The sequence below is a fragment of the Tetrao urogallus genome (assembly GCF_951394365.1).
Source record: "Tetrao urogallus genome assembly, chromosome: 2".
Classification (NCBI taxonomy): domain Eukaryota; kingdom Metazoa; phylum Chordata; class Aves; order Galliformes; family Phasianidae; genus Tetrao; species Tetrao urogallus.
Window position 1 is genome coordinate 21,888,327 of NC_136814.1, and position 25,523 is coordinate 21,913,849.

Here is a 25,523-nt window from a genome sequence, read left to right on the forward strand (position 1 = left end):
AAGCTGGTTCATTCAGGTTGACATAATAGGCAGATTGGACAAGTTGCATGTTTCTGTGAAATGATTCAATGAATATCAACTGAAGGAATGACTGCATAAGTCTGATTTCCTCAATGCCTGCCCAAGCACGTTATTAGCAAACAAACCAGAAGTGAAGATCATGCTAAAATTTTTTAATAGATACCGTTTAATTGTGGCATAAAAGAGGTCTACGTTAATGCAAAATTCTAATTTCATGGGAGAGGTAGAAGCAGCATGGAAACTTTTTGTTGCAAAGTATAGGTTCATTCCAAATAATGATTTTGGAGAGAGAATCTCTTATTCCAGTACTCAAGCTATTTGGAAGAGAAAGTATGGCTTGACATCAGGAGTTGATTATTTTGAGAATTCTGCCAGACACTGCCTGTTCAGTGTCTAGTTTCCAGTAGAGCATTAAAAGTAGGAATTACTATGAAAAAGCCATTGCGCACTAGTATCTATAATGATGGAGCTGTACACACATTGGAAACACAGATTTATAAAACACTTGATTAATGATCTACTGGAATACATAGGGAGAAAGGGGCTCACTATGCATAGAAGCTTCTGTGGTAAACATAGCACTGCAAATTATATTACTTTTTCTATGATTTCATGATTTATTATGACAAACTAATGCAACTTCGCATAACATGGCTGCTACTTTTAGTCTAACACCACGTGTGAAAGAAGGCCCCTTTTGAAGACAGTAATGCCTTGCAGGTTCCTGGCAGCAGTGGCTCATTGGCAGCCAACATTGAGATATGGTGGAGATGAGACTCCAGTATGTTCCTTGATATGGAGGATTTGGAAGGCTCACTCACCACAATTGTATACACTTGTATACCTCTCTCCAAATAGAGGCATGAAGAGAAGACAATAATTAAGCCTACAAATATTTATGGAGCACTTGCATATTTTACTTCATTGCCTACAGGTTTCAAAATATTGGTTTTTTTTTCAGAGGTATGTTTCAAAACATTTATTCTAGAGGGCAAAATCCAATTCTTTAAACTTTTGTGAAAGCTTTTGTCTGAAATTGAAAAGAAAAAAGAGATTTTAAAATGTAAAGGTTTTAACCCAGCTGTTGCTTGAAGCTTATAACATAAAGCCTGTTTCTAAGTCACTGGAGATAAGAACCTCAAGGATACTGCAATACAATCCTTCATGTAGGGGTTTTGAAGTAACACTGTTCATGCAATGACAACACAAACTGAGCTGTATTTTTTTTTTTCCCATTACTTAGCAAATGCAAATAAATTCAAGTACATTTGTGACTCGTTATTTGAGCTGGCAACTTCCATGTCTTCTGAGCTTGGTACAAACTTGTCTTTATTATGACTTTTTATGGTAACTAGTAAAAAGCAACTAAGGATGAATGATTCTGATGCAGCCTCTTGGCTTTTAGTGAGGAAATCTTGCTGAGCTCAGCTAACGTCTTAAAGCTGTTCTTCTTATCACATTAAGTCAAATATCGACACATAATCCATACTCTATTCACAGAGACAAATAAACACAATAATAATAATAGAAACTGTAGCTGTAACTAATTCATATGTTATTGCTTCTCATCCAGTCCTTTGAAATAAATACTTCCATTTTTTCTTGTAGTGTTCTTAAACTGAGAAAATTGATTCAGTTGTATAGTAAGCTAACTACAACACTGATGCCAATCTGTGTTTTAAAGCATGAACAGATACAGTGTATTTCCATTTGTGCACCTCGCAAATCACTGAAAGTGCAGTTTGGGTTTTTTTATCACTGTAACAGTTCTTTTGGTTTCAGTAGGACTGATACTTGGGCTTTTTTTTTTTTTTTCTTTTCCGCCTTATGGAGGAAAAGAGTAATTAAGTGCCTCTAGTTAATGGAAAAGTACATTCTCAGTTGGTTGTTCGATTACTATGACATGCTTCAGCTTGAACTCGAGAAATCTTAAGACAGTCTAAAGTAGCAGGTTGCTCCCATGCATCACCTCCTGCTGGCTGCAATGTGTTGGAGGGCCAAGCTACTGACTATGCAGTGGTTGTTGGATTGCACAGTTTGTTATGGGGACACAATACTGGGACAAAAACTGCATGTTCCACCTTGATGCCAAACTGTAGCTCTAGTTTTTTTGGCTGACAGTTGTTCTTTGCCTAAAACAATGCACCATCCATAGGAAAATTTATTTTTGCTGTGATGCACTCTGGGGAGCAGTGCTGGGAATCTGCTTGTGCAGGTGCTGCAGCTGCAGTAGATATCTGATCAGCATCACAGATAACAGTATTTGCTGACACCAGATTTCCAAGATAAATTTGGTTCTGCATTGAGTAGAGTTTGGTTCTTTTGGATTGTGTTGGGTTTACTGAGACCATGTCAGATCACGTTTTGTCTACTGTTCAAACATGCTGATGAAGGAACAAGTCTGGAGGGGACCTGAGTCAGACTGGTATTAGCTGCTGCAGCAACTATTACTATTGATTTGGGAGTGATTCTGAGATAAGTACTTCGGTTGATGTGCTGAAAATCCTTGGGTTGGCGTAAATGCCACGAACGTCCATGCTGACTTGGGAGAAGTTTAATATACAAATCCCTGGCCCCTTCTCCCTGCCCAGCACTTATTACCTGCATCTCACCAAAATTGTACCATGATACTGAGACTTCTAGAACCAAGAAGTGATCTAAGCGTTTTTGTCACTCGAGATATTTCACATGATGTTTTATGAATAGCGTGGAGTATCTTCTGTTTGTGAGCTTTCCAATATTTCCTGTTGCAGTACAGCAGAAACTAAGAGTTGTTCTAGTAGGCACATCATGGCAGTGTGGCTCAAAGTGTGAGCATAGCTCTGTTCCTGAACAGAATCAGCAAAACACTAGACTAAGTTGCAGTATTTAGATGTTCATTCCGAGTGCTGGTTTTTGGAGGCAGAGTGGATGTGGATCTTTTGCCTGACTCTGTCTGAATTTGCAGTGGTAAAGAGAAATTCTAATTTCTCTTTAAGATGAACATCAAATTTGATGTAGAGGAAAGACTGGGAAAGAATAAGCATGGAAACAGAAGGTGCTGGTTATATGAAATAATTCTTTAGAGTTTAATTGTATCAGGGTTGGGGACTTGTTATAATTAAACAAGCAAACATAAAAGGCAGAAAACTATTTGGTTTTCCAGTGCGTGCTGTGCTGAGTGTGAAAAGGTCCTCAGCCCACAAAACCAGAGGGAAATTAAAAGATTAATAGTGAAAGCTTAGATCATCCACTTTAAGCATGATTGATAGGTAGTGTTCCTGGCAAATGTCTGGAATTCTGGGGACTGGGAATGAGAAATGCAAAGTACTGACAAATGGCCATCTGCATTTCTCTGGCTTTTTAATCTTTCTTCAAGGTGATGTGTATAACTTGGAGTTATGTAAAAAAGGAGGTTTTTGACTCGGGTTCTCTAATGATGCCTTAGACTTTGCCAAACACATTCTGATGAGTTTAAGTGTTAACCTTGCTCTTCTTTCCAATTGCTGGTGTTCTTGATAGAACAGTTTCTTTCTTCTATTCTCTTTTTTCTAAGTGCTTGTTCTTACCTTATGGAGAACGTGTAAGCAGAAGGACATTAAGTATGCATCATTTAAAAAATGGACTTTATAGAAGTAAAGCAGTGTGATGCTTGTATGTCTGCCTTTTTTTTGGAAATTTGACCATTATATGGGATTGGTTTTATCTAGAGCTCTAGCAATTAATTTCAAGGAAATTGTTGTTAATTGAAAATAGTACAGCGTCTTGCTTTAGCTTGCTTTATTTCATAAAATGTGAGGCTCCTGTGATCTGACTCAGTTTTTGATCCATGCATTACTTGTAAGCATGCATCCAGCAGACGTACCTCTCCTGTGTGCTTCTTGCCACAAGTGGGAACCACCTGGCAGTGCCCTCATTGCAGAGCAGAGTTCTGGGAGAGCTGCAAATAGCAGGAGGAAACTGGAGCTGCTGGCACAGGTGAAGGGCATGACTGTCTTCGTACATTATGTGGGAAGCAGTTAAATTTGTGAAAAGATAAAACCTAACTAACTTGTTCATTGTGTTTCGTTTCCTATGTACACAGAGCAACACATTGTTTGTAGTTGCATTGTATTAATTAGATTTCATGTTGCTGTTGGGCGTTAGAATAATTATTGTGTCTTTTTATGATACAAAACCTTCTCTGGAGAGATTAAGAAATAGCCCTAGACACAAGCTGGAATTTCTCTCCTTTATGCTTGGACTATCTGTTCTGACTGTTGCTCATCAGTGACAGCACATTTCTATACTTGACAGTTTTCAGAGTGTTAATTAGAACAGTTGTTTAGCTGATTGCCTGGAAGATTCCAAGTAAAAACATATTTATTCCAAAGGCAAACAATCAATTTTTACTAATGAAACGTATTAATTTTTATGGTGCATAAAAGTCTTTTCATTTCAATTTTGTATATTGTGTGTTCGCCTGTCTAAACGCTTTAAGGATGATGTACTATTTTGACTGTGTGGAAGCTATTTTTGTAGGCCATTTTTAAGACATCTACTGAAAAAAGCGTGCGCTTAAATAATTGAAAACATGAAAAGTCAGTGCCATTAAAAATGAAAAGTAACTGCAGTTACCTGTTGGGCAACCACCATGTTCCATGATATGCAACCTTTGTAGTACTGCTAGATGTTGATGCTGCCCTGTGTAAAGTGACAGCAGTAGAAAGGATGTGATTATGGTGCTTTTGCCTAACTCTTTGGGGAAAAACGTGTTTACAGATGGCTTCAGTGTCTGTATGCATTTGAAACTGAAAGGCAGTCTACACCGTTATCAAGCATTCAGGGAAAAACTGGTCCCTGGCAGGTGGAATGCACAGGCATCTGTGGAGGCTTTAGGAGCACATCAGTATGAAGCCTTGCTTATTGTGCTACGGTGTTGTGTGTCATCAGGCTGAGATAACTTACCCTCAAAGAGAAAATACTTGGTGTCTAATGGAAGAGATTGTGTAAAGGTTGGATATAGAGCTCAAGGGCTGGCATGAATGTTCTGGGTCAAATTTAGACTTTTATGTGTGACTACTTATTTGGGGAAAAAACCTAAAAAGGCCATGGTGAAATCAATAAACTAATATATATCTTGATGCTTGGGCTTTAAGAATGACTACAGGCAAATGATTACTTGTGAAACAAGTGAATAACCAATCCTAGCACAACTTTGTAGACATTATGGATGTATTTCCTTTGTTGCTTTGTCTTAGAAGAGATTTGCATTGGTGATATAACACAGTGGAAATTTAAGAGAAAAATATCATTCAAAACGAGAACAGTGTTGTTACTCGTTACCAAGAGAACATCTGAATGTTCTTACTTTGTTAGCATTGCATGTTGGCAAGCAGAAAAACAAAACAAACAAAAAAAAAGCAACCATTACTCTGGAAAGCAGCTGGTAATTTTCTCCTAGACACCCCCCTTTGTGCTCAGCCTGAGTCAGGATGACCAGTGAAATCCACCCTGGGGACTGCTCTTTGGGCAGATTTTGGAATACCTGCCATGTGTTGTAGTGCCCAGATGAGTGCAGATATTCTCATTCCTCAGGATTTCTTTGGTTGTCCCCAGGCTAATAAAGATGGGTATGTAGGAACATTTGTGAGAAGGTTATTAGGAACGGTGTATTTTCCGTCTTCCTGTATATAACAATATGAATATTCTTGTCAGTATTGTCTTGATAGTAACTCACTTGTACTCATCTTCTTCTCAACAAAACTGTTATCTTAAACTTATGCTGTATTATATGGGGACACAACACAAAGAGCTACTGGAAGATTTTTTTTTTTTTTTGAGACTTACCAGTTGGAAAGCACTAGTGCCATCAGATCTGCTCTTTCATGCTGTTGTAAAGGTGAACCTTTCTACTGATGATCTCACAAAACAGGCCCCACTTACTTTAATAGTGATGCATAGCAAAGTTTTGTTGCAGCCTATAACTGCACTGAGTTTATTGACACAACAGTGGGTGTTAGCCAGATTAAGAAAACTCAACAACTTGTAAGAAACACATCAGTTACACGAAGAAAGGGAAAATGGATTTCCTCTCAGTTAAACTCTTAAAAAGAAATAGGAAGATAATATGAACCAAGACTGAAGTGTTTTCCTTGACTGTAAGAGAAGAATCTTTATTGACAGTTAAAGGGGAATTGTTACATGGAAACACTTTTTGATTGTGATTCATTTTTACAAAATTTTCTCGGCTGTTATAATTAACAGAAAAAAGGTTATCAATGGAATATTTAAAAGAGCTTGTTTTCCAGCCAGAATGGAAGAACTGTGACTTCATAAGTGAGATGTATGCTCTTTAATATTTTTGGCAGAAATAGCACTGTTATTGAAAGCAACGCTACTTCTTTTTTTCTAGGCAAAGGAGATGTTTTTGGTGATGTCTTCTGGAAGGAGTCCACCCTTGCCCAGTCCTGTGCAAATGTAAGGGCTTTGACCTACTGTGATCTTCATGTGATTAAGAGAGATGCCTTGCAGAAAGTGCTGGAGTTCTATACAGCCTTTTCACACTCCTTCTCCAGAAATCTCATTTTGACTTACAACTTGAGAAAAAGAGTAAGTAGCTTTGATTTAACATACTATATAAATGTTCACTTCCAAGGCCTGTCTGTATGAAAACCCAAATTGGCTTGAATTGTGACATTCTTCATCACCTCCCTTGGAAGATGTTTTTTCAGACCTTGCCTAAAAGACGTGGCTAGCATATAGAGTCAAAAGGCCATATGCGTTTATTCCAGTGCTTTAGAGAGATCTGGATTATGTACATGTGAAAGTCTTGTATTTCTCTGAAGTGAACAGATTTAAGCATAATTGCAATCTGTTATGCGCTTTTAATGAAACAGAGTTAACTACTTTATTTTGTAAAGCAGCTAAAAAGACATTAGGTGTGTTGCCTGAAGTATAAGGAAGATGGAAGAGAAGGTATGAAATCTAATTATGTAGAATAAAAATCAACTGCGATCACAATGGGAAAGTAATATGAACTTGGACAATTCTATCAAGATTTATATCCCTTATTAACAATTAGATTTTGGAATTACTTTGCCTAATTAATGCTTCCATTTTCTTATCCTTGATGCTTTCTCTGTCTTAATTTCTTCCTGTGCGCTGTTTCAAAGTATTTTGTCCAACATGAATCATCATAACCTAATATTCCTTTTTAAATTCTTTGAATTTTAATTCTTCAATGAACCATTGCTGTAGAAATTGACCATAGTAGGTGTAATTCAGTCACTATGATATTATGATACTGCAAAGAAGGCAACAATATTACACTGAAAATAAGTTGGATCAGGTCTACTTGCTTTAGAAGAATATTATGATATAAGGATACTTGAAATTAGCTGAAGAAATATGTTTGGTAGGAGATTTTTTGTTCCTAAAAACTTCCTTCATGGTAATTTCTGGGTGCCAACTAAGTCCTAGATAATTATACCTGAAAAATTAGAAATAGTTTTGTCTTTGAAGTCTGTTGTGAAAAGTTAGCCTTCAAGCCTAGAGTATTATTATTTTTTAACCTAGAATTAACCCATTGAAATTAAAATAGTGTGATAATGTTTTTCTTTTAGTCTGTGTGTGTTAGCAGTATCAGAGAATTTAGCTTTTCAGTGTTGAGCACCACAGCTTTGGTGATGTATGTATTTAAAACTAAGAAGCAAATTCATAATGGCAGACTTCCCCACAGAGTGCTTTGTCAAATGGTCTTGAGTTCCTACAGGACAAGGAAAATACCTATAGCTGGAAGGAGACTGAGGCATACATCCTGATTAAAACCCAGCTATTCACCTGGTTTTAATAATGTGAGGAACAAAAGGAATTAGTATTGGGTCCTTTGGAGCATCTGCATCACTGACTCTGGCATGATTTAAAATAGCACTATGGGTACTTACTGTAAGGTGGTCTAGGAATGTGTATCTTTTTTTCAGCATCAGTAAAAATCAGAGTAAAAATTCTCAGCGTAGAAGGACCAACTTCCTTGATGCACACAGCAAGGCTGGCAGAGGCATATGATTTTGGCTTTGCCTTGAGCCAGAAGTTCCAATTTTATAATTGAATGCCTGCTCCAGAAGTGATGTTCTTTCCCTCCATGTTTATTAGCGTAGCCTTTCCCAGTCCATCTTACAAATCACTTTTAAACCACAGTATTGTAGCTCCTGTGCAGTCAGTTTTCTTCACAAAATGTTCCTAGTTAAAAGGTACATCTTATGACAGCAGTTTCCATCCAGTTATTCAAATAATTGGATTTTAATTGAGTTGCAGCCAGCAGAAAAGTGGCAGTGATTGATAGTGGAAGTGAGAGTTTGATGGTTCTAGGTTAGCAGACTGTGAAGTTAATTCTTTTATTGAAAGAAGACCGACTGCAATCAGAATGCAAATGTTAAGTAAATAGCGTATGCTTTTGGAAATGCAGAGAAGGTATGGTACTTTAGAGGCTGGAGAAAATGCACATGAAAAGGCAGCTTTTTAGAGTTTGGAATTTAATCTGGTTTAAATGTGAATTCTGTATAGAAATAGCTCCCTGGCTTGTTGCTTCTAGCACTCCTCCTGGTCTATTTCTGAAAATGGAATTTTGCAGAATTCAGATGAACTGGTATCTTTGCGAATTACGTTTGTGATGTACTGCATATCCTTCAGGATATAAATATCAGAATTACCCTTTTCATTTCAATAAACAGTTTCATCTCTGACTCCAAAAGTGTTGAGCTAGCTTGAGGTTATATTCTATGTATTCACAGAATCACAGAATGGCCAGGGTTGGAAGGCACCTCAAGGATCATGAATCTCCAATCCCCCTGCCACATGCAGGGCTACCAACCTCCAAATATATTCATACCAATGCCAAACAAATGGAAAAGCTACTTGGTTGTGTTTTGTTTTTTTTCTTTTTTCCCTGTATGATCTTTTAGGTGTATTTTTCTCTGAGGAGTCCCCATCTTCAGGGTGCAGTATGCCTTAACTTGGCCATGGTGCTGTCTCGTTGCGTACTGCAGGGTGCTTTTTACCCAGGTTTTGCCTAGCTTTAGTAACCTTTAGTGCTGTTTTGCCATGTTCGTGTCTTCTCCTTGGCTGCTGGGTCTCCCCCTCAGGAGATGGGTCACTCCGACCTGGAGCAGTGCCAGGGGAGCAGTGTCCCCCACAGGTACTGGGCTCTGGATCTGATTGCTAATGACTGTGATAGAAAGATGCAGCTATGCAGGTATTTAAGGTATCAAAACCAATTGGTCCTGACCTTAGCTCACTCTAGCGCCGGATTTAGTCAAGGTAAAAAGCCTTTTCCAGGCTCTCCCTCCATTCCTTTTTGCTGCTTTCCCTGTTGATCTTGACGTGTTTCCACCTGCATGCCCCACTTACTCCCTGCTAGCTATTGTTGCCTGTCAGGTCGGAGGATTGCCTGGCTGAGGGAGACACCTCTGGTGCCCTGTCCCTGCTAGGCTATGGCTGTCCTTGTGCCAGGAAGTTTCCTTTCACTCAGCATCTCAGCAGACACCAGTGGAATATCCTCCTTTCTGAAACTGTCAGTCTGCTGTCAGGTGACTCCCTGAGCAGTTTCCTCAGGCGTCTGAAATCCCTCACAAAGTTATTAGCTGTCTGGTTACCTCTGTCTGGAACTCAGACTTAGGAAGCTTATTTTTCCTAAAGGAGAAGAGAAAGGAGACCTTTAATTAACTCCTTCTGCTACTAGTCATTGAAATTTTGATGTAAGTGGAAGCAGGGGGAGAGGCAGCTGCTACTTCTCTGGCTCCAGCATCTTAAGAGACTGAAACTGCAGTCCGTAGCTGCAGGTGGCTGTGTCAGCCTCAAGGGTTTTGCAGCTGAAAGGAAGCTGACAGCAAATTTCTCAGTGTGTGTCTTACTCTAAGAATGCTGTGAAATTAAAGCAGGTTAATGTTTTTCTCTCTTTTCGGAATTTCAGACTGGAACCATAGTGTAGATAGTGAGGACAAGTGACAAAATCATCCTTTTGGAGGCTGTGTGAGGCAAAAAATAAGTGTTATAGATTCAGAGGGCAGCAGGCTGAGTGGAGGTCTATTTTTCCTCTACAAATACTTATGTGCTTCTGGATTTCCATCCTGGTCTTCATAGCTCCTGGTTAGAAGAACCATAAGAAGCTTGTGTGATAGCTGCTTTTTGTCTTTTGCTTGGGATGAAGAGCCTTCTGTAAAAAAAAAAAAAAGTGAAGGGTCCTAGACAGCATTTGTAAGTGTTTGGGTATTAGCAGATGTTTCTTTTTACGTGTAGGAGCTTTGCGACCAATATTTACTCTTACTGGGTAGCACCACAGTGTATTTGCTCAGTTCATTCTGCTGCAGCCATAAATGATGTTATAGCTCAAATGATCCTGCATGCTACATAAAAGAGAGAGTTGTTATACATAATTTATTAAGCTGAGATTTCTCCAGTAAGCTATTTTAGCCTGGATAGAGATAAAATGACTAATTTTGAATACTTTGGAGCATCATGATCAAAGGCAACCAGAAGTTAAAATTTGTGTCCTGGAATAAAAGAGTGCAGTGGGATGTAGGTACGTTATTTGGGATTTTGTAAGACTGAAAGGAATGTCAAAGAGCACCGCGTTTTTACAAAGCAAGCATCATTTAGCGATTTGAAACCAGAGGTCCTGCTCAGAAGTTATATCTTGAGACAGCAGTGATTGCAACAGTGTAGTCTGTCTCTGTGTTGATGTAAGATTGCTTCTGTACATTTAGTGGTGTGCATATTCCGTGCAATCCCAACTGTGCCAGTGGAAGGGATTCCCACCATCTCTTTCTACAAGCAATTTAAAAAATACAGTTGCTCTTTTCAGCATTAGCTTCATCTTTCTTCCCTTTAATAATGTAAGCTCTAACTTGAGAGAAGATCTCTCTTAGGTCAGACGTTTCAGCAAGGAATGCTTGAAGCCTTCATTTTAAATCTCTCAGGGACTGGCAGCAAGTTGTTTTCAAAGCCACAATCCGTGGCCTTGTATTTCGTCTTTTCACATGACAAGTTTTCCAGTTTTTTTTCATGACAAAGATACAAAATTGGTATCTCAGAGTTCTTCCTGATATAGAAGACTGAGCTGCTGGAATATTTTAACAAAACTTTCTTAAAATAAGTGAAAGGTTTTAATTTAAATTTAATTTTAGAATATTGGATCATTTGTTGATGGATTTCAGAATTATCAAACTGACAGGTTGCTTCTTTCTATTTTCTTTGTATTCACTGAAACAGTTGCACAAAGCCCTTTGGGAAGAGCATCTTGATTCTTCACTTGATTCTTTCAGGGCATTTCATACCCTGAAAACCCAGGACACTGAACCTGACTGAAATGTTTGCATGGATCTATGAATTGGGTGGAGTGCTAGATTTGATGAGAAGAAAGAGAATGTAGCTATTTTCCCAAGAATAAAATCTTTAGTACTCAACTCTGTTCTTTCTCATAGAAATATGAATATGAGGTATTCAGCCCAGAGAACTCCATTACCTTTCAGATGTATCACCTTAAGGTTTAGTTTTCAAAGCTTTTGTAACCTTAATTTATTTCTGTTAATTTAAGTCTGTATGGCCTTGAGCCTTAGGGTCCTATGCTTCTGCAGGGAAGGACTGGGTTACAGACAACTGATACAGTTTGTTTAGTGGGAATGTATGCATACAACAGCAAGATAGGGTAAAGTAGGAAGTTCTAAGATTATAAAATTTTCTGTTGATTGTATTAGTATATAATACATTCTTATGTAAATTTTAGCTGTAAACTAAATTGATCCGTGTAAGAAATGAAATGCTTCTTTAAAATCTTCTTAATGGCTAATTGCTTCTAAACTGATTTGAAAAATTCATCATTTAAGATGCCTTCTGCTGCTGTCAATAATCAGCAGTTTTTCATATGTGTAGATGCTGCAATACAATGTATGTACAATTGTCATAAAGAAGTAACTTAATATGTCATGAAAAGAAAGAAGTGTATTTCTCCAAAAGACTATTAAATTGGTGAAATTCTGATAGGCCATTCACCAGTAAAAACTGAAGGTGAGCTACTGATAATAGATATTAATAGCCAACTATAAATGAAACCAATTATAACCACTATAAAATGAATTTTGAATTACAGTTCATCTTAAAATGAAAGACTATGATTATTTTGTGAAGTTGGTGAACTGTCTCAAATTATCTTCAGTGAGAGAGTATTTTCTCTTCTGTTATCATAGAGAGCTTTTTCTGTATTGGTCACTAAATATTTATGATCACTTGTGTCCTGAGAAATCAATTAGAATTGTACAGTCTGAATTTATAAAATCAGAACTAAACTATTTAAACTATTTCCCAATGTGCTTTTTAAGTATGGAAATCTGTGTCAGTGTTGTGTCAATGAAAGCCATTCCAGTTATATGTCAGTATTTGGGGGAAAAAAAAAAGCAGTAAAAGGAACATGTGCTGGTCCTTCCGAAAGTGAGATTAAGTACTTTATTCATTAATCCAGGAATAGGATCAACGTTTTCTCACTTTTTATCACAGTTTGAGTAGACCCACTTGAATTGCTTGTGAAAGGTTGTTTTTATTTTTCTCAACAACCCCAAAATATTCAGTTTTAAATATAAAAGAAAGAAAGAAAATTTCTGACCTTTTCAGTATCTGAAGTGTTTATAGTCTTTCCATATATGGTAAACCTCTTCTGAAAAAAAAAATACAGTTAATGGTGAGAAAAATAACATTTGTTTTTAGAATATTTTAATCTTAAAAAAAAAAAATAGGCTTATATGGTTTCGTGAAGCTATTTTCCTATGAGCAATAGAAAGTTAACATAAAAAATGATTCTCTCATTTTTAACACAAAACCACCCACACCAGTTTGTTTATCCCAGCAAAAGAAAATGTATTACTTTGTTTTCTCTCCTCCTTCACCCACTTAGGGTGAAGCATAGAAAGAGTTTTAATACAGACAAGGCTCACTTATTGTGAAGATTCCTCAGAATAGCTCTGCTGATGCATTTTAAAGTAGATAATTCTAAATGCTGGCTCACCAGCTGGGACAGAAGACAATAATTCTAAAGACATTATAGCTTCACCTATACTGGCTGGGAAATCTGGTCTTCATTGTGAGAATGGTGAATGTTAGTACTTCTGTAGGAAAGGGGGAGAAAAAAAAAGGAAAACCAACAAGAACAGTACTTAGTTTAAACTGGTATTTTTTTAATTATATAAGTAAGGGAAGCATAATATGTCTCCACAAGGGAGACTAGCAGCCACTCATCTGTGTTGTGTGATTCCTGCTTTAAGTATGTATGTGCTGTGCAACACCTGCTTACTTTCAGTGCACTGAGATGCCTCTGTCTGGTTCTGGATCATGCTGGTACAAAGAAAGGAGATGCTGCATGGAAATTCAAAGTTTCTGTGCTTTCTTCAAAGCTTTGATTCTGTCTTTTACTGCAACCAAGCGGCCTTAATTTCTAGATCTCTATATATTGGTGCTTGTCATTTCTGTTTGTGTATCTGTGTATATATATAATAACTTGTCTGCCTGTTGCTGAATCTCTTAAGTAAATCAAACAGCATGTACTTTTTTTTTTCAATAAGGTAACACTGCTGTCCAGGCTGCTGTATGTGCTCTATCTATCATGTGATCTGTCAATGACACCAGTCATGTCAGCATCTCAACAACCTGTGTGCCCTGGTAGTTGTGTTTTTTGATTGCCTTCGCCGTGGCACTGCATGCACTGTACAGCATTACCGAACAAGGTAAAGACAGAGCAGTGACCTAACTAATGCCTTTCAATGGTTTGTTTTTGTTTTGTTTTGTTTTGTTTTCCAACTCTAAAATTGATCTCTGATGTCTGTGGTCTGGGAATATAGGTCTGAGAATTAGCTGACTCCAGGACAAACTCTTACTGAAAGAGTATGATTTCCTGACATGACAGCCTTGATTTTATGGTATTCTCTAAGGTTGCTAAAAGCTTTACTCATAGAACTACTCAATCCATTCAAGGCACAGAAGAAAAAGAATAGCTGTGCAGTAAGAAAGTTGCATGGCAAATCTACATCTCTGAGCAATCAAATGTTATTATTTAATTGATCAGGATGATCCTTTCTTCAGTTCTCCAGTGAAAGGTGTAATAGCTACCCCTTATACAAAAAAGTGAACTTCCAGGAACTGTTACTAATGTTGTGCAAAGAAGTTGTGATCTCTGCTCCAGACCAAATCCTAACTGTGAGCTCTTGCAGAACGAGCCAAATGAGTTCTTTTCCTCTTTGTCTGCTTGAGCTAAGTCTTTACACTCGTCCTCTGATACCATGCATAGAACAACTAGCTCACCTAAAATGTGACAAATGCTGTAAAGGCATTTTAAACAAAGCCATTTCCCAGCTTGATTCATGAACACTGAGAGGAGCCTGAAGTGATGTTATCCCATATGATTGTACACCTGCTATTTTTCCTGTATGCATAACTGAGGATCAGCCTTCTAGTTGCCTTTGAACATGTGTCTTGCTGAGGAGATACAGACAGGACCATGCCATGTATGAGCACCTGAGTTTCAAGCTTGCCTCAAAACAATCACACGGGTGATTTGGTGTCTAATGGAAACCTGCTTTACAGGCTGCTGCCCATTCCAGTATGACATTGAAGTGTTTGACTGCTGAATGTGAAGTGGAGTAACCATAAGGTGTGGCCTTGTGAAAATTCTTGATTTTAAATCCAGTAAGCTTTAACATCATGGAAAGAAAACAATTGCAAACAGAACTCGATATGGCACTTTTCCAGTCGTACGCTATGGCCATGGCTGCCCATTATTGCCACAGCTAAGTAAAGTGGTACAGAAGGCTTTGTGTTGGGCTGTGGCTTAGTACAAGAATTCACAGAAATATGATGAGAGGAGGATCGTGAATCACTCCCTCTTTCTTTCTTTCTTTTTTTTTTTTTTTCCACCAGACAACTGGTTTTGTAATTTTTTTGCCTTGAATTATGTATGATCACCTCTTCAAAAGAAAGGACATTTTCACACCAACTTCTTGTTTAGATTCAGAATTTCAAACAGAAATGTGATACCTGACAGTGATGTAGAGCATTAAAGCCCTGTGCAAATGAATGTGCTAAGTGTTCTTAGCATAGTTTTTATCAGTGAATTGGAGAGGGTACCAGCCCTGCCTGACAATGCAGTCATTATTCTCCCTATTGCTCTCACTTTGTTTTTTGTTCTACTTTTGGTTCTCTTTCTGTTTATTACATTCCAAAATGAGGCGTGAATTTCAGTGTCCTGTGTAAGTGCACAGGTAGTTGTGTTTAGTTCAGTAATATCTCCCTCAACAGAAGCCTGCGGCAGGAGACTACTCAGAGTATACTCAATGTCACCAAATGCTCTTTGTATAGGACTTGGAATAGATGTAGCACCATCTCCAGCTACTGTGTAGCTTGACATGAAGTGATCTTAATTATCCACAGTTCAGATATATTGTCTCTCAATTCTATCCTAAGTGAGTTCTGAGACTGAGTAATATTTTTATCAGGAGCTGAGTCTGCTTAAGCAATTTTTAATTTAGTACAGCATTATGAATGCGAAAAGCTGGCATGTGATTAAGATAGTGCTTGAAACTTGAATAATGTATGGTTTTGTTCCCATACACTTAGGTGTTTCTTCTTTTTGTCACAGTCTTCTGGAGTCTTTTCCAAATACAGAAAGCAAAAAGGTCAATACATACCTTGTTTTAAGTCTTTGTACTTTGACAAACCACATCTACACTAACTCCTCCTGCATGTGTCCCTTACAGCCACATAGCTTCCGGAGGGTCTCCTTCCACTGATAAAGTTCGCACTTGGTTGTTTCTCCCACATACTCTTTAATAAATACACTTGCAACAAAATTATTAGCAGTTCATTTACACTGAGGATCCAAGAAAATTTCTGCCAGAATCATTTTGTAACACACTGGATGATTTACTTTGTAAACTGCTGCATGCATTTTCTTTGACTGTAAAAGCAGAAATATGTTCCCCTTTTGAAAATGTTTTTATTTCTTTATTCTTAAAACATGCAAAAATCTCAGGACAGTACCTTTTAAAAGAAGTTAACAGTATACCCAGCTCTACCAGAACAGACAAATCTGTTTCTCCAGTCTTCAAGGTTGATGTCTATTGTTAATTTGTACAAAAACTGAATAAATCACGTCAACTCCAGCATTTTTTGCATGGTAGCAGAACCGAGACATATGGCATTCTTCTCTAAGAAAGATGTGCAATTTGTTAATTGTTTTTCAAGGTTTCACTGTCACTTTGCAGTAACAGGAGAGATGTTATTTATAGCCAGTTATTTGCTTGATTAAAGGACATAAAATTGCTGTTGACTTCCATTATATACCTGAAACTACTTTAGATTGGACCTGAAACTCCTGCTTTGGGGTAAGATACAAAAGAATAGCAGAGGAAAAGAATACTGTTAGCCCTAACAGATGGATATTGTCTTTGCTGTTATAACTGTGATATAGTCTGGAAACATATTATTAGCCTTTGATTTCCCTCGCGTACATTTTAAAATTCTTCAGCAGCAGCTCTTCTAGGACAAAAAGTTCTGTCAGATAGTTCAATAGGTTACATGTGTTCAGTGATTATCAATGAAAGGGGATTCACATTTAATCCAATGACAAATTCACTGGTCTAAGCAGAAGAAGTAATTATGGAAAGCTCTTATTTGAGATGTCGTTTGGGAACAGTTCTATCCTTTAACATAAAAGCATTGTGATATTCTTTGCCAGTAGCATTCAAAACTGTAATTTGTTTTTGACAGTCAAGACAGGTCAGAAATGACCTTTGGCATTTGCACCTAAACCATTCCAACCACATGCAGTCACAGAGGGATTTTGGAAAACTTGTGGCTTATAATTTGTCATACATTTCAGAAACTTGTGTTAGTTTGTCTAACCTTTAATTGCTCTGTAATTTCCATGGTATGCAGCATATTTCTTAGCGATACGAAGGCATAATTTTGAAAATAGCTTAATAAGGTTCTTACATTGTTCTCTAAAAATTTATCATTAAAATATTGTGTATTGCTTGGTTCACCATATTTTCCAATCAGTAATATAATATAGAATCAATCATTGTCATAACAGAGCTGTCGAAGAAGGCATACTTTGTAGAATTCTAAGGACACAACCAGACCAGGTGGGTGAAATAAAAACAACTAAAGGCAACCTGAAGTTGTCTTATTCAACAGCTTTTCCCCTAGCTGGCCACTGAGACAAACCTTCCAATCCTGCTGTATGACAACCTATCCGTCACCCCTTTCTGTCAACAGAAGTTGCAATACAGCAACATCCATGCTTTCACAATCCCTGTGAAAAATACTAAAGCAGCCAATGAAACAAGGTGAAGAAGTCAGGAGCGCCTTTATTACATTCCTGTACCTGGGGTTCTTTCTCAGCTATCTGTGCAATCCAGGGTTACCCTAGTACCCAAGTCTGACCCTACTAACACAACACTTTCTAGGTAGTCAGATGTGAGCCCATGGTGGCATGGGCTGCATTGTATCTTACTACCACTGCAAAGCATCCTAGAACCAGGCATATCCAACAGGCTGCTTCAAAAGATGTATGGCACAGCTGTGGAGCCCATCTCCCAGCTGGGCAGCTCATGCTGCTGGGCCTGTACTGTAGTGATCAGCAAAGAAATCTTAATTGATGCTTCCACAGAATAACCCAGTGGTACATTACTGATCCTGCTGTTCCTCCTGTGGGAATTTATGAGTGATAGAGCTGCTTTTCAGGACCAGATGAGGTGTAGTACTTGTCTTCTGCAGTTCTTCCACTGCAGAGAAATGTGATCAGCGGGGAGGCTGCTGTTCCGCTCTTGCTGGATGAGTGCTGGACTTGTCAGACTATCCAGACTTACTTTGCAATTGTGTGTGAGCTTGGAATTTGTTGAGCCAGTCTCAGCGCACTGCCAGGTCGTATCTGCTGCAGCAGAGAAGGCAACAGTTGTGTTCCAGCCCAAGGCCATCTTGCATGTATGATCCTTCAAAGCATGTCCTGATTTCTCTTTCAGCAACAGTTTAAAGCCCCTGAATTTCAGTAAATGCTGAATCAGCTGTTTGCATGGTCAGAGGGTAAGGTGAGAGTGACCGGGTAGGAGTAGGGTAGGAAGAAGATTTGAAATGCAAGGTAAACTAATTGCCTTTGTAATGATTTAGCTAAAGGTAGTTAAACAGTATTTGGCTGTATTCATAGAATCACAAGGTTGGAAACGACCTATAAGATCATCTAGTCCAACTGTCTCCTCATCACCATTGCCACCACTAGCACTGAAATTGGTTCCGCAGCTCTTTTGCTCCCCCATGTTTACTTAGGATGTTGGATTTCAAAGTTTTCTATTTTGATTTTTCCTTGACTGAATAGATATTGTAACTTGCACTTTATGCAGGAAGAGAATTAACAAGGGACGATGTCAGAAAAACTTTCTTTAATAGCATAATATAATGTAGTAAAGATATTTTTGCAATTCAAAAATTACTTGTTTACCATTAAACAACTACAGTTGCATTTAGATTTCCTAAGTGATTTAGAAAAGCAGGCAAATGATTTAATTTTGATTTTGTTTTATACTCCAGTGAAGCAAACAACAGATTTGGAACAAGCTGCTAGAGTTTCAAAATTAAACTGTCCTTTTTATTGGGCACTGGTAGAGTGTGTCTGCCTGTCCTGATGGCAGACAAGCCTGCAATACATTGATTTATACTTGTTCAGATTCCATCAACTCTTTTTATTTCCTTGATTATGGTTCTAGCTCTACTACCCAGGATAGAGCTCCTGCTTTGATTTCCCCTTAAACTCATGCTTTCCAAAAGATGTCTTTCCCCTAGATCCTGAAGTGAGATACATGTTGAGAGCCCAGGTTGCAAAGCTATGACTAGTTTCCACAAAACTACTTAATACAGAACACTGAGGCTTTTCTTATCTCTCTTCAGTGTGAATCTCTGTGCAGCGTTAGGTGAGGCTGGAACAGAGACTTTGGAAGACAGCAGTAATCTCCTTTTAACTTTCAAATCTGTTCTGGTAAGCCCATTGTTGAAAGCCCATGTTTTGATGACTGAACATGATCCTTTGAAGAAGCACTCTTGTTCATGTCCTTCTCAGTCCTTTCTAAGTTTTCTCAAACCTTGAAGCCGGTAGTCTGCAGCTTTTCACAGAAGCGTGGGAGCTTCAGGTGAGCGAACCTCTAACATAAGTGCCTTGCATAACACGGGAGTGCTTTTTATCTGGCTTTCTTAATTCCCTGTAAGATAAGACTTTTAAAAGCAAACATCTTGCTGGCTTGACAGTTTTTGTGCTTTTTTTTTTTTTTTTTTTGCAGGCACTAGGAGTGCTGTTAATAACCTGTTTTCACCCAATGAGTGTTATTTCTTGTACCACTAAATTAACAATACCTATATTTAATTCTTGATTTTAGTTCTGGTCAGGCTTCCTCTGGCTGTCATTCTGCCTTTATCTCCATATTATCTGAGCATCTTCTGGTGAGGTACATAACAAAAAATACTATCATCTGAACATCTGCCACGTGTAGTTTATTCTTTCTCATCTCTCTCCTAGAGAAGTAAATGTATGTTCAATATAGTGATTTGTTTTGGTTGTGTTTCTTAGTGTATCTGTATTAGGAAAGATGGAATCTGTGCACAGGGAACAGCAAATGATAGTAGCTATGAGATTACATTTCTTCTGTGGGATGCATCTTGCAAGTTCAGTCATTTTCCTTAGGTTTTAAGGGCTAAAAGATCATTCACTGGCATTATTTCTCTCTTAAAAGACAAATCAAGTTTTCTCTCTTAAGCATTTTGATAGTGTTACAAATATGACTATGTAAATATTAGCAGGGTTTTGGTTTTTTTTTAATCATTTTGTTAAAAAAAAAGACAAAAAACAACTGACAGTGGAAGAATATTCCAATCTTGTTACAGGGCATGCTATTTGATAGATCTCTTGATTTCATTAAATTTGAATGAGATCTCTGACTACGCTAAACCTAGAGTGCATACTTTATATTAATGTTAAAGAAATAAAAAATAGAAGAAAGAATTATTTCATCTTCTGCTGAAAAAAAAAATCTGCTACTGTTGGAAAGTTACCCTGTTCTTTGAAGGTCTAGTCTTTGCAGTTGTGTTATCATGGTAATGAACTGAGTACTGCCTAAATCTGTGGGGTTTTTTAACAGATGTGTTTATAGCCTCCCTCTCTTTTTGCTCTGACTCACATCTTGGATGTTAAATTGTGTAACCTGCCAGGTGATTACCTGCTATGAAAAGCATTGTATCTGTAGGGCTTATTATTAAATATGTCTAATAATTTTCTATTTCTGGATCTGTATCTGGATGACTATGCAATCCTCTTGTTAGTGGGACCAGAAAGAAATGAATAGGGCAGGTTTGGATGCTAATAAGTGTAGACCTTTTAGTATGCTTAGCCCATCATTGGTAGTCCTCTGCATGCAGGTCATTACTTTAAAGCTGTGGTGCTTTCTAGCATGTTGCCACCCCCCTTTCCCCCCCTCCAAAATATCAGATCATTTATTCTCACTTAAAGAGCTGGGCATCATAGTTGGGGGATTTTCAGCAGCTGCTGTATAGCTATCAAGAGGACTCCTCTGCTACCAGGTAGGCGTGCCCCTAAACATGGAGCACATGTATTTACGTTTGTGTATGCAGTAGACAAGGATTTAAGTGCAATTCAAAACAGTGTCAATATGTGCTGGAAATGGCATAGTAAATCACCATATGTTCCAGAGGAAATGCCAAACAAAGTCATGATGGCTTTATATGTGCACAGCTGACTGGCAAGCATAAAGGCAGAATCCTGATGGGAGATGCTATCATATGCTTTTCTTCTTCGCTATATCGAAGCATGAGCCCATCTGTTTCCCTTACTGCTGGGGAAGGGTTGGAAAATATTCAGATCAAAGTTTTGCTGCTGAAGAATAAACACCAGTAGCAAGGAAGCTAAAGACATGAAGCTCTCAGGTGTATTTGTTCTCCATTTCTCTTGAAGTAAAGCATTTTAAAAAGTGCTATGAAATTCTTGTCCTTCTATGCATCATACTGCTCTGGCTTTACGTTAGTGCAGCAACAACCTGATGTTTGCTAGCTCTAGTTCACAGACCAGGCATGTTTGGGAACAAACCAGAGGGCTGTGTGCACATTAGGCTCACTCACACAATCAGGGAGAGTGCAGTAACCATCTCTGTTCTTTTTACCTGTGCCAGCAGGGATTATTTAATGTCTCACAAAAGCCCTAAGTGCAGTTGTAAGAGTGGAGGTATTTGCTGACATGTTTGGCAATCTGTTTGATTTGTGTATTTTCCAAGCTCTTTAAAGAGTCTTGAAATATCTGGTAGAAAGCCATAGAAAAACCTAATGACTTATTTTTTAATTAAAATGAATTACTTTAACTACCGTAATTTAGTTCTCTTCAAACTAGATACCCATACAGATTGAAATCACTGCAGAGTGATAACATTGACTTCTGTGACACCTACTGGTCGAGCTGAGCTGAACAAGGAAAACCTATGGGGACTTGCTCTTTCTTCTTCCTGATGATAATTCCAGGTAATGAATTTGGCTGCTTGGGGCAAACACAGCATAGGTGGTGTCTCTTGGAATGATGGACATGTCTTATTTTAGTAAATCTCCCATTAATTTGTGCATAGATGTAGGTAAACACTTTTATTTTAGCTTTTAACTTCTGCCCTTTCTAGTAGCTCTTTAATCTTTACCCTCTTTGTTTCATCTGTCTTGCCTTCATTCAGGTTTCTTTTTTTATCATCCATTAATTGTATTGGGAACTGCAAGAAAATCACTTTGAAGTCTTCTCTGAATTGCCTTCCTTCTCTAGAATAATTCTTCATTATCTGTGATAATTTCCTTAGTACTAGAGACCAATTAGCATTCTTACTGCCCTATTAGGCGTTCCACTTTTGTTGAGAGGAGCCCTTCATGCAGCTTCTTCCAGGTGATCTTATACTTAAAGAAAGTTTTACAGATAATCAGAAAAAACTAAGCTTTTTTCTATGTATAGAAATAAGGGTGTTAATATTTCATAATAAAAATCAGCTTTGCATTCCCACTGAAGAATGGAGGATGGATAATATTTCATAACTGTAGAAAATTTTTCTGTATTTATTTTCAGAGAGGTTGCTTTTGTCCACTCGGATATTGGTGCAAATTTACAAAAATGAATTGTCCTCTTTGTGATTCTGGAATATATTATTAATCAAAAAAGTTACAGAAAGGGCTTCTCAGGTTGTTCTTCTTTTGAGAGACATCCATTGAAAGATGGCCTATACTCTAGAAGTTTCTGTAGCTTCAGAAAATTACATGAAGTGTCTCTTACCTGTTCTGGTTGCTCTCAACAGATAAGAGGGGGGAACAACTTTTGTTTTTCTGATTGCATGCTCCTGACATTTATTTTATGTCCAGTAGAATATCAGGCCCCGTCTGCAAGCCTATCCAGTACACTGACCTGGTCAAAAAAAAGAGAAGATAGTTTTTTAACAGGGTGGAGTTACGAGAATTCAGGGCTAATGAGTACCACTGGATATCAACAAGGGACAAGGTAGATGGAAAGAAGGGTGAGAAAGAAGCTGGAATGGAAAGCTGGTTAGTGAGCCCTCCCCCTTTTTGGCAGCAACGAGGCTGATAGATTCAACTATTGTATGTAATTTTCCCTAGGAAAAAACATTTGTCATTTCTTGCTGGCTTTTTGCCCTGCCTGGTCTGCTAGCTCTGCAGATTCTGGATGTGAGCTGTGGGTCATGCTGCTGCTTATCTGTCCCTTTCATTTTCTTCAGTTCTGGGCAAGTTCTTACAGTGCACTTGTCAATATAGGATCTGACCCCAGCTAGGGCATCCATCAGCATTACCAATATGCCTTCTTTCTCTCTTCCCCTGGGAGACAGTTGTTTTCTCATTACGTTTTTATATTTTCTGCATAATGTGTGGCATTATTTTTGTTTGAAAAGGACAGATAAAAAGCTGTCATCTTTAAACTGAAAGTTGAACGATTTGTGAGATTCCTATAACATATAGTGGTATTTCTGATCTTTAAGAAGCTTCCACGTCCTGCATGAGTAAGACTTGCATTTACAGATTGAAGTTATTCTATGCAAGGGATGAAAGATTACGCAAGTATTTTCCTCTTGAACTTAAATGCTTTCTAGCATTCTACTGGAAGTTAGGCAGATGAAGAGGAGGTGGGAGACTGTGCAAGATTTTATGTTCCTCTGGAATTTAATGTAAAGTTGCATTTGTATGTGCTCCTTTCACGGTAGGATATGGTATTGAGGATTCACACAGGTGATCTACACTAATTAGAAATTTTATGTTGTGTATCAGATTTTAATCTAATTAAGAGACAACACAAGGTGAATAAATAAGCACAGCATTGGAAGGAAAGGGATGGAATCTCTATCAGACAGTTGAGATGGTTGGAGTCTTGCACATGTTACTGGCTATGCATTACCAGATAAAATGATTGCTGTGCCAACCAGAAAGATCTTGTTTTGCTTTTTCAACTTGAGCAGATCTGTCTTGGAACACAAAATATGCCAGGGATGATCGTGATGCTATTCCTATTTTAGACTTCATTTTAAAAAGTTTGTTTGGGACAGTGGAAATTGTTACTGCAGAATGCTGAAAAGTTCCTGCTTACCTGTGCCTTCACTCAGGCTTGAGGGCAGTGGCTATGATACTATTTCATTATTTCCATGCAATAAGGGTTAAATGCTTGTTGCGAATCGAGACCCTCAAATTTGCCTGTTGCTGCCTGCAGGGAGCAGTCAGCATGTTTAAAAACCATGGTCTGTAGAAAAAAAAAAAAAATTACGGAAGTTATGCCTTGTTTCTGTTGTAGTGACTAGGAACTAATCTTTCTCTGTCTGATAGTTTGGAATTGCAAAAGTGTTCAGTACCTTGTAGGATGTCCTAGGCTTCTCAGAGTCGAGTTTTCCATAAAAGTTGCTTCATCTTATTAATAATTTTGCTCTACATCTTTCTTTTTTTTTTTTTTTTTTTTTTAATCTGTGACATTAAATGACCTGCCCAACATCACACAAGAAATCTGTGACAGACTTTGGAGCTAAATCCTGACAGCTAGAATCCTAGTCTGGTTCCTTGGGTACTTTCTGGTTGACGTATGTGTCAGCTAGATCCTGAAAAAGAGCCTGTCAGTCAAGTAGCACTTCCAGCAAGCCATGATACCTCTTAGAGTAGAAACATACAAAGTAAACCTGCATTTTGTAGCTATTTTCATACAGCATTAGTGTGCCTTGTAGTGACATATGACTAAAAACTGTCATTTGGATTCTCAAATTATAGAAAATCTGAGTCTTATTTTAAACACAATCCTATGTTTAGCTAGATAACCCTGTGTAGAGATGACTGACCTTAATTATGTATTTCCACTGTGCCTTATTTATGAGAATGTCATTTATCTGTTGGTAGAGTTTCACAGAGTGAAGGACTGCTCTTGAATTTCACTGTTTCCTTGTGCTGCTGTGGCAGCCTGGCCTTGAGATGTGAAAAGGCAGCATGTCCTGTTGAGGTTTCTGTATGAGCTAGTGGGGACTGGAGCTTTCTGCTAGGTTCAGGTACAGCTCAGACACCAAGGGAGAACTCTCTTGTGCTCTGTGGCCCTAAATGAGCTCCAAGCAATGCAATTCTGCTGTTTCCCATGCAGCCACTACATGAAATTACTTTTTATTTCTTTTGCATTCTTGTTTTTAGGTTTAAAATTAGTTACAGAGATCTTCAACCCTGGTAAGGTTTTCTGTTTTCTGAGGGCCCCTCAGGAGTAGAACAAGGGCTGGCTGGGTTTTCCATGTGAAGATTCCAGTTACCATCTTTCTCAGGAATGTGAAAGTTCCTACACCTGATATATGCTAACAGGCTTAACACAGCATACGAGGGTGTGCCAGTCATCCCTTGTAGCTTGGTAACTCTTCACTCAGTGTACTTCTGAGTTAGACTGGCTGGGGTTGGAAGGGACTTCTGTAGGTCACCTCTTTAACCCCCTGTGCTCAAGTAAGGCCACTTTGAGCACGCTGTCTAGGACCATGCAAATCATCTTTAGTGACGATGGCAGCCAAGAGCCCACAGCAGATTCCCAGGTCATGTCTAGTAGTGGGCCATTGGGAACAGTCTGCACAGGAGACCCTTGCTGCCTGTAGCCCGTTGTAGCTTCCCTTTTCCCAGGACACTGACAGGACCCTTTTTGCATGTAGCCCTTTCTAATCTGAGGATGAGCTGGGAGGCCCAGACAGTTGGGGAGATGGGGTGGCCTTCACACATACCTCTGCTCTCAGGGTAGGAAGACAGGCAGTTTTCCTTTTTCAGTCTCCTTCATGGCATCATCTCTGCAGAGCTACAAGAAAGAGTTTATCAGCATGCCTGCTAAATGTTTGCAATCAGTAAATGATGGTTGTTAGGCTTACATGTGCCATGGGTGCCCAACGTCACAGAGACCAAAAATAGAAATGTGATTTTCT

General features: G+C 38.3%; 1 protein-coding gene across 1 annotated transcript in view; it reads left to right on the forward strand.

The window, feature by feature from the left end:
- The window catches only part of KCNH1 (potassium voltage-gated channel subfamily H member 1), a gene marked incomplete at both ends in the record, with an annotated part of 174,653 nt that overhangs the window by 95,994 nt on the left and 53,136 nt on the right, over positions 1 to 25,523 (forward strand). The window contains one exon of the mRNA XM_079550195.1: positions 6,395 to 6,591. Within this exon, the coding sequence (XP_079406321.1) occupies positions 6,395 to 6,591 (197 nt within the window). The remainder of the gene's footprint in view (positions 1 to 6,394; positions 6,592 to 25,523) is intronic.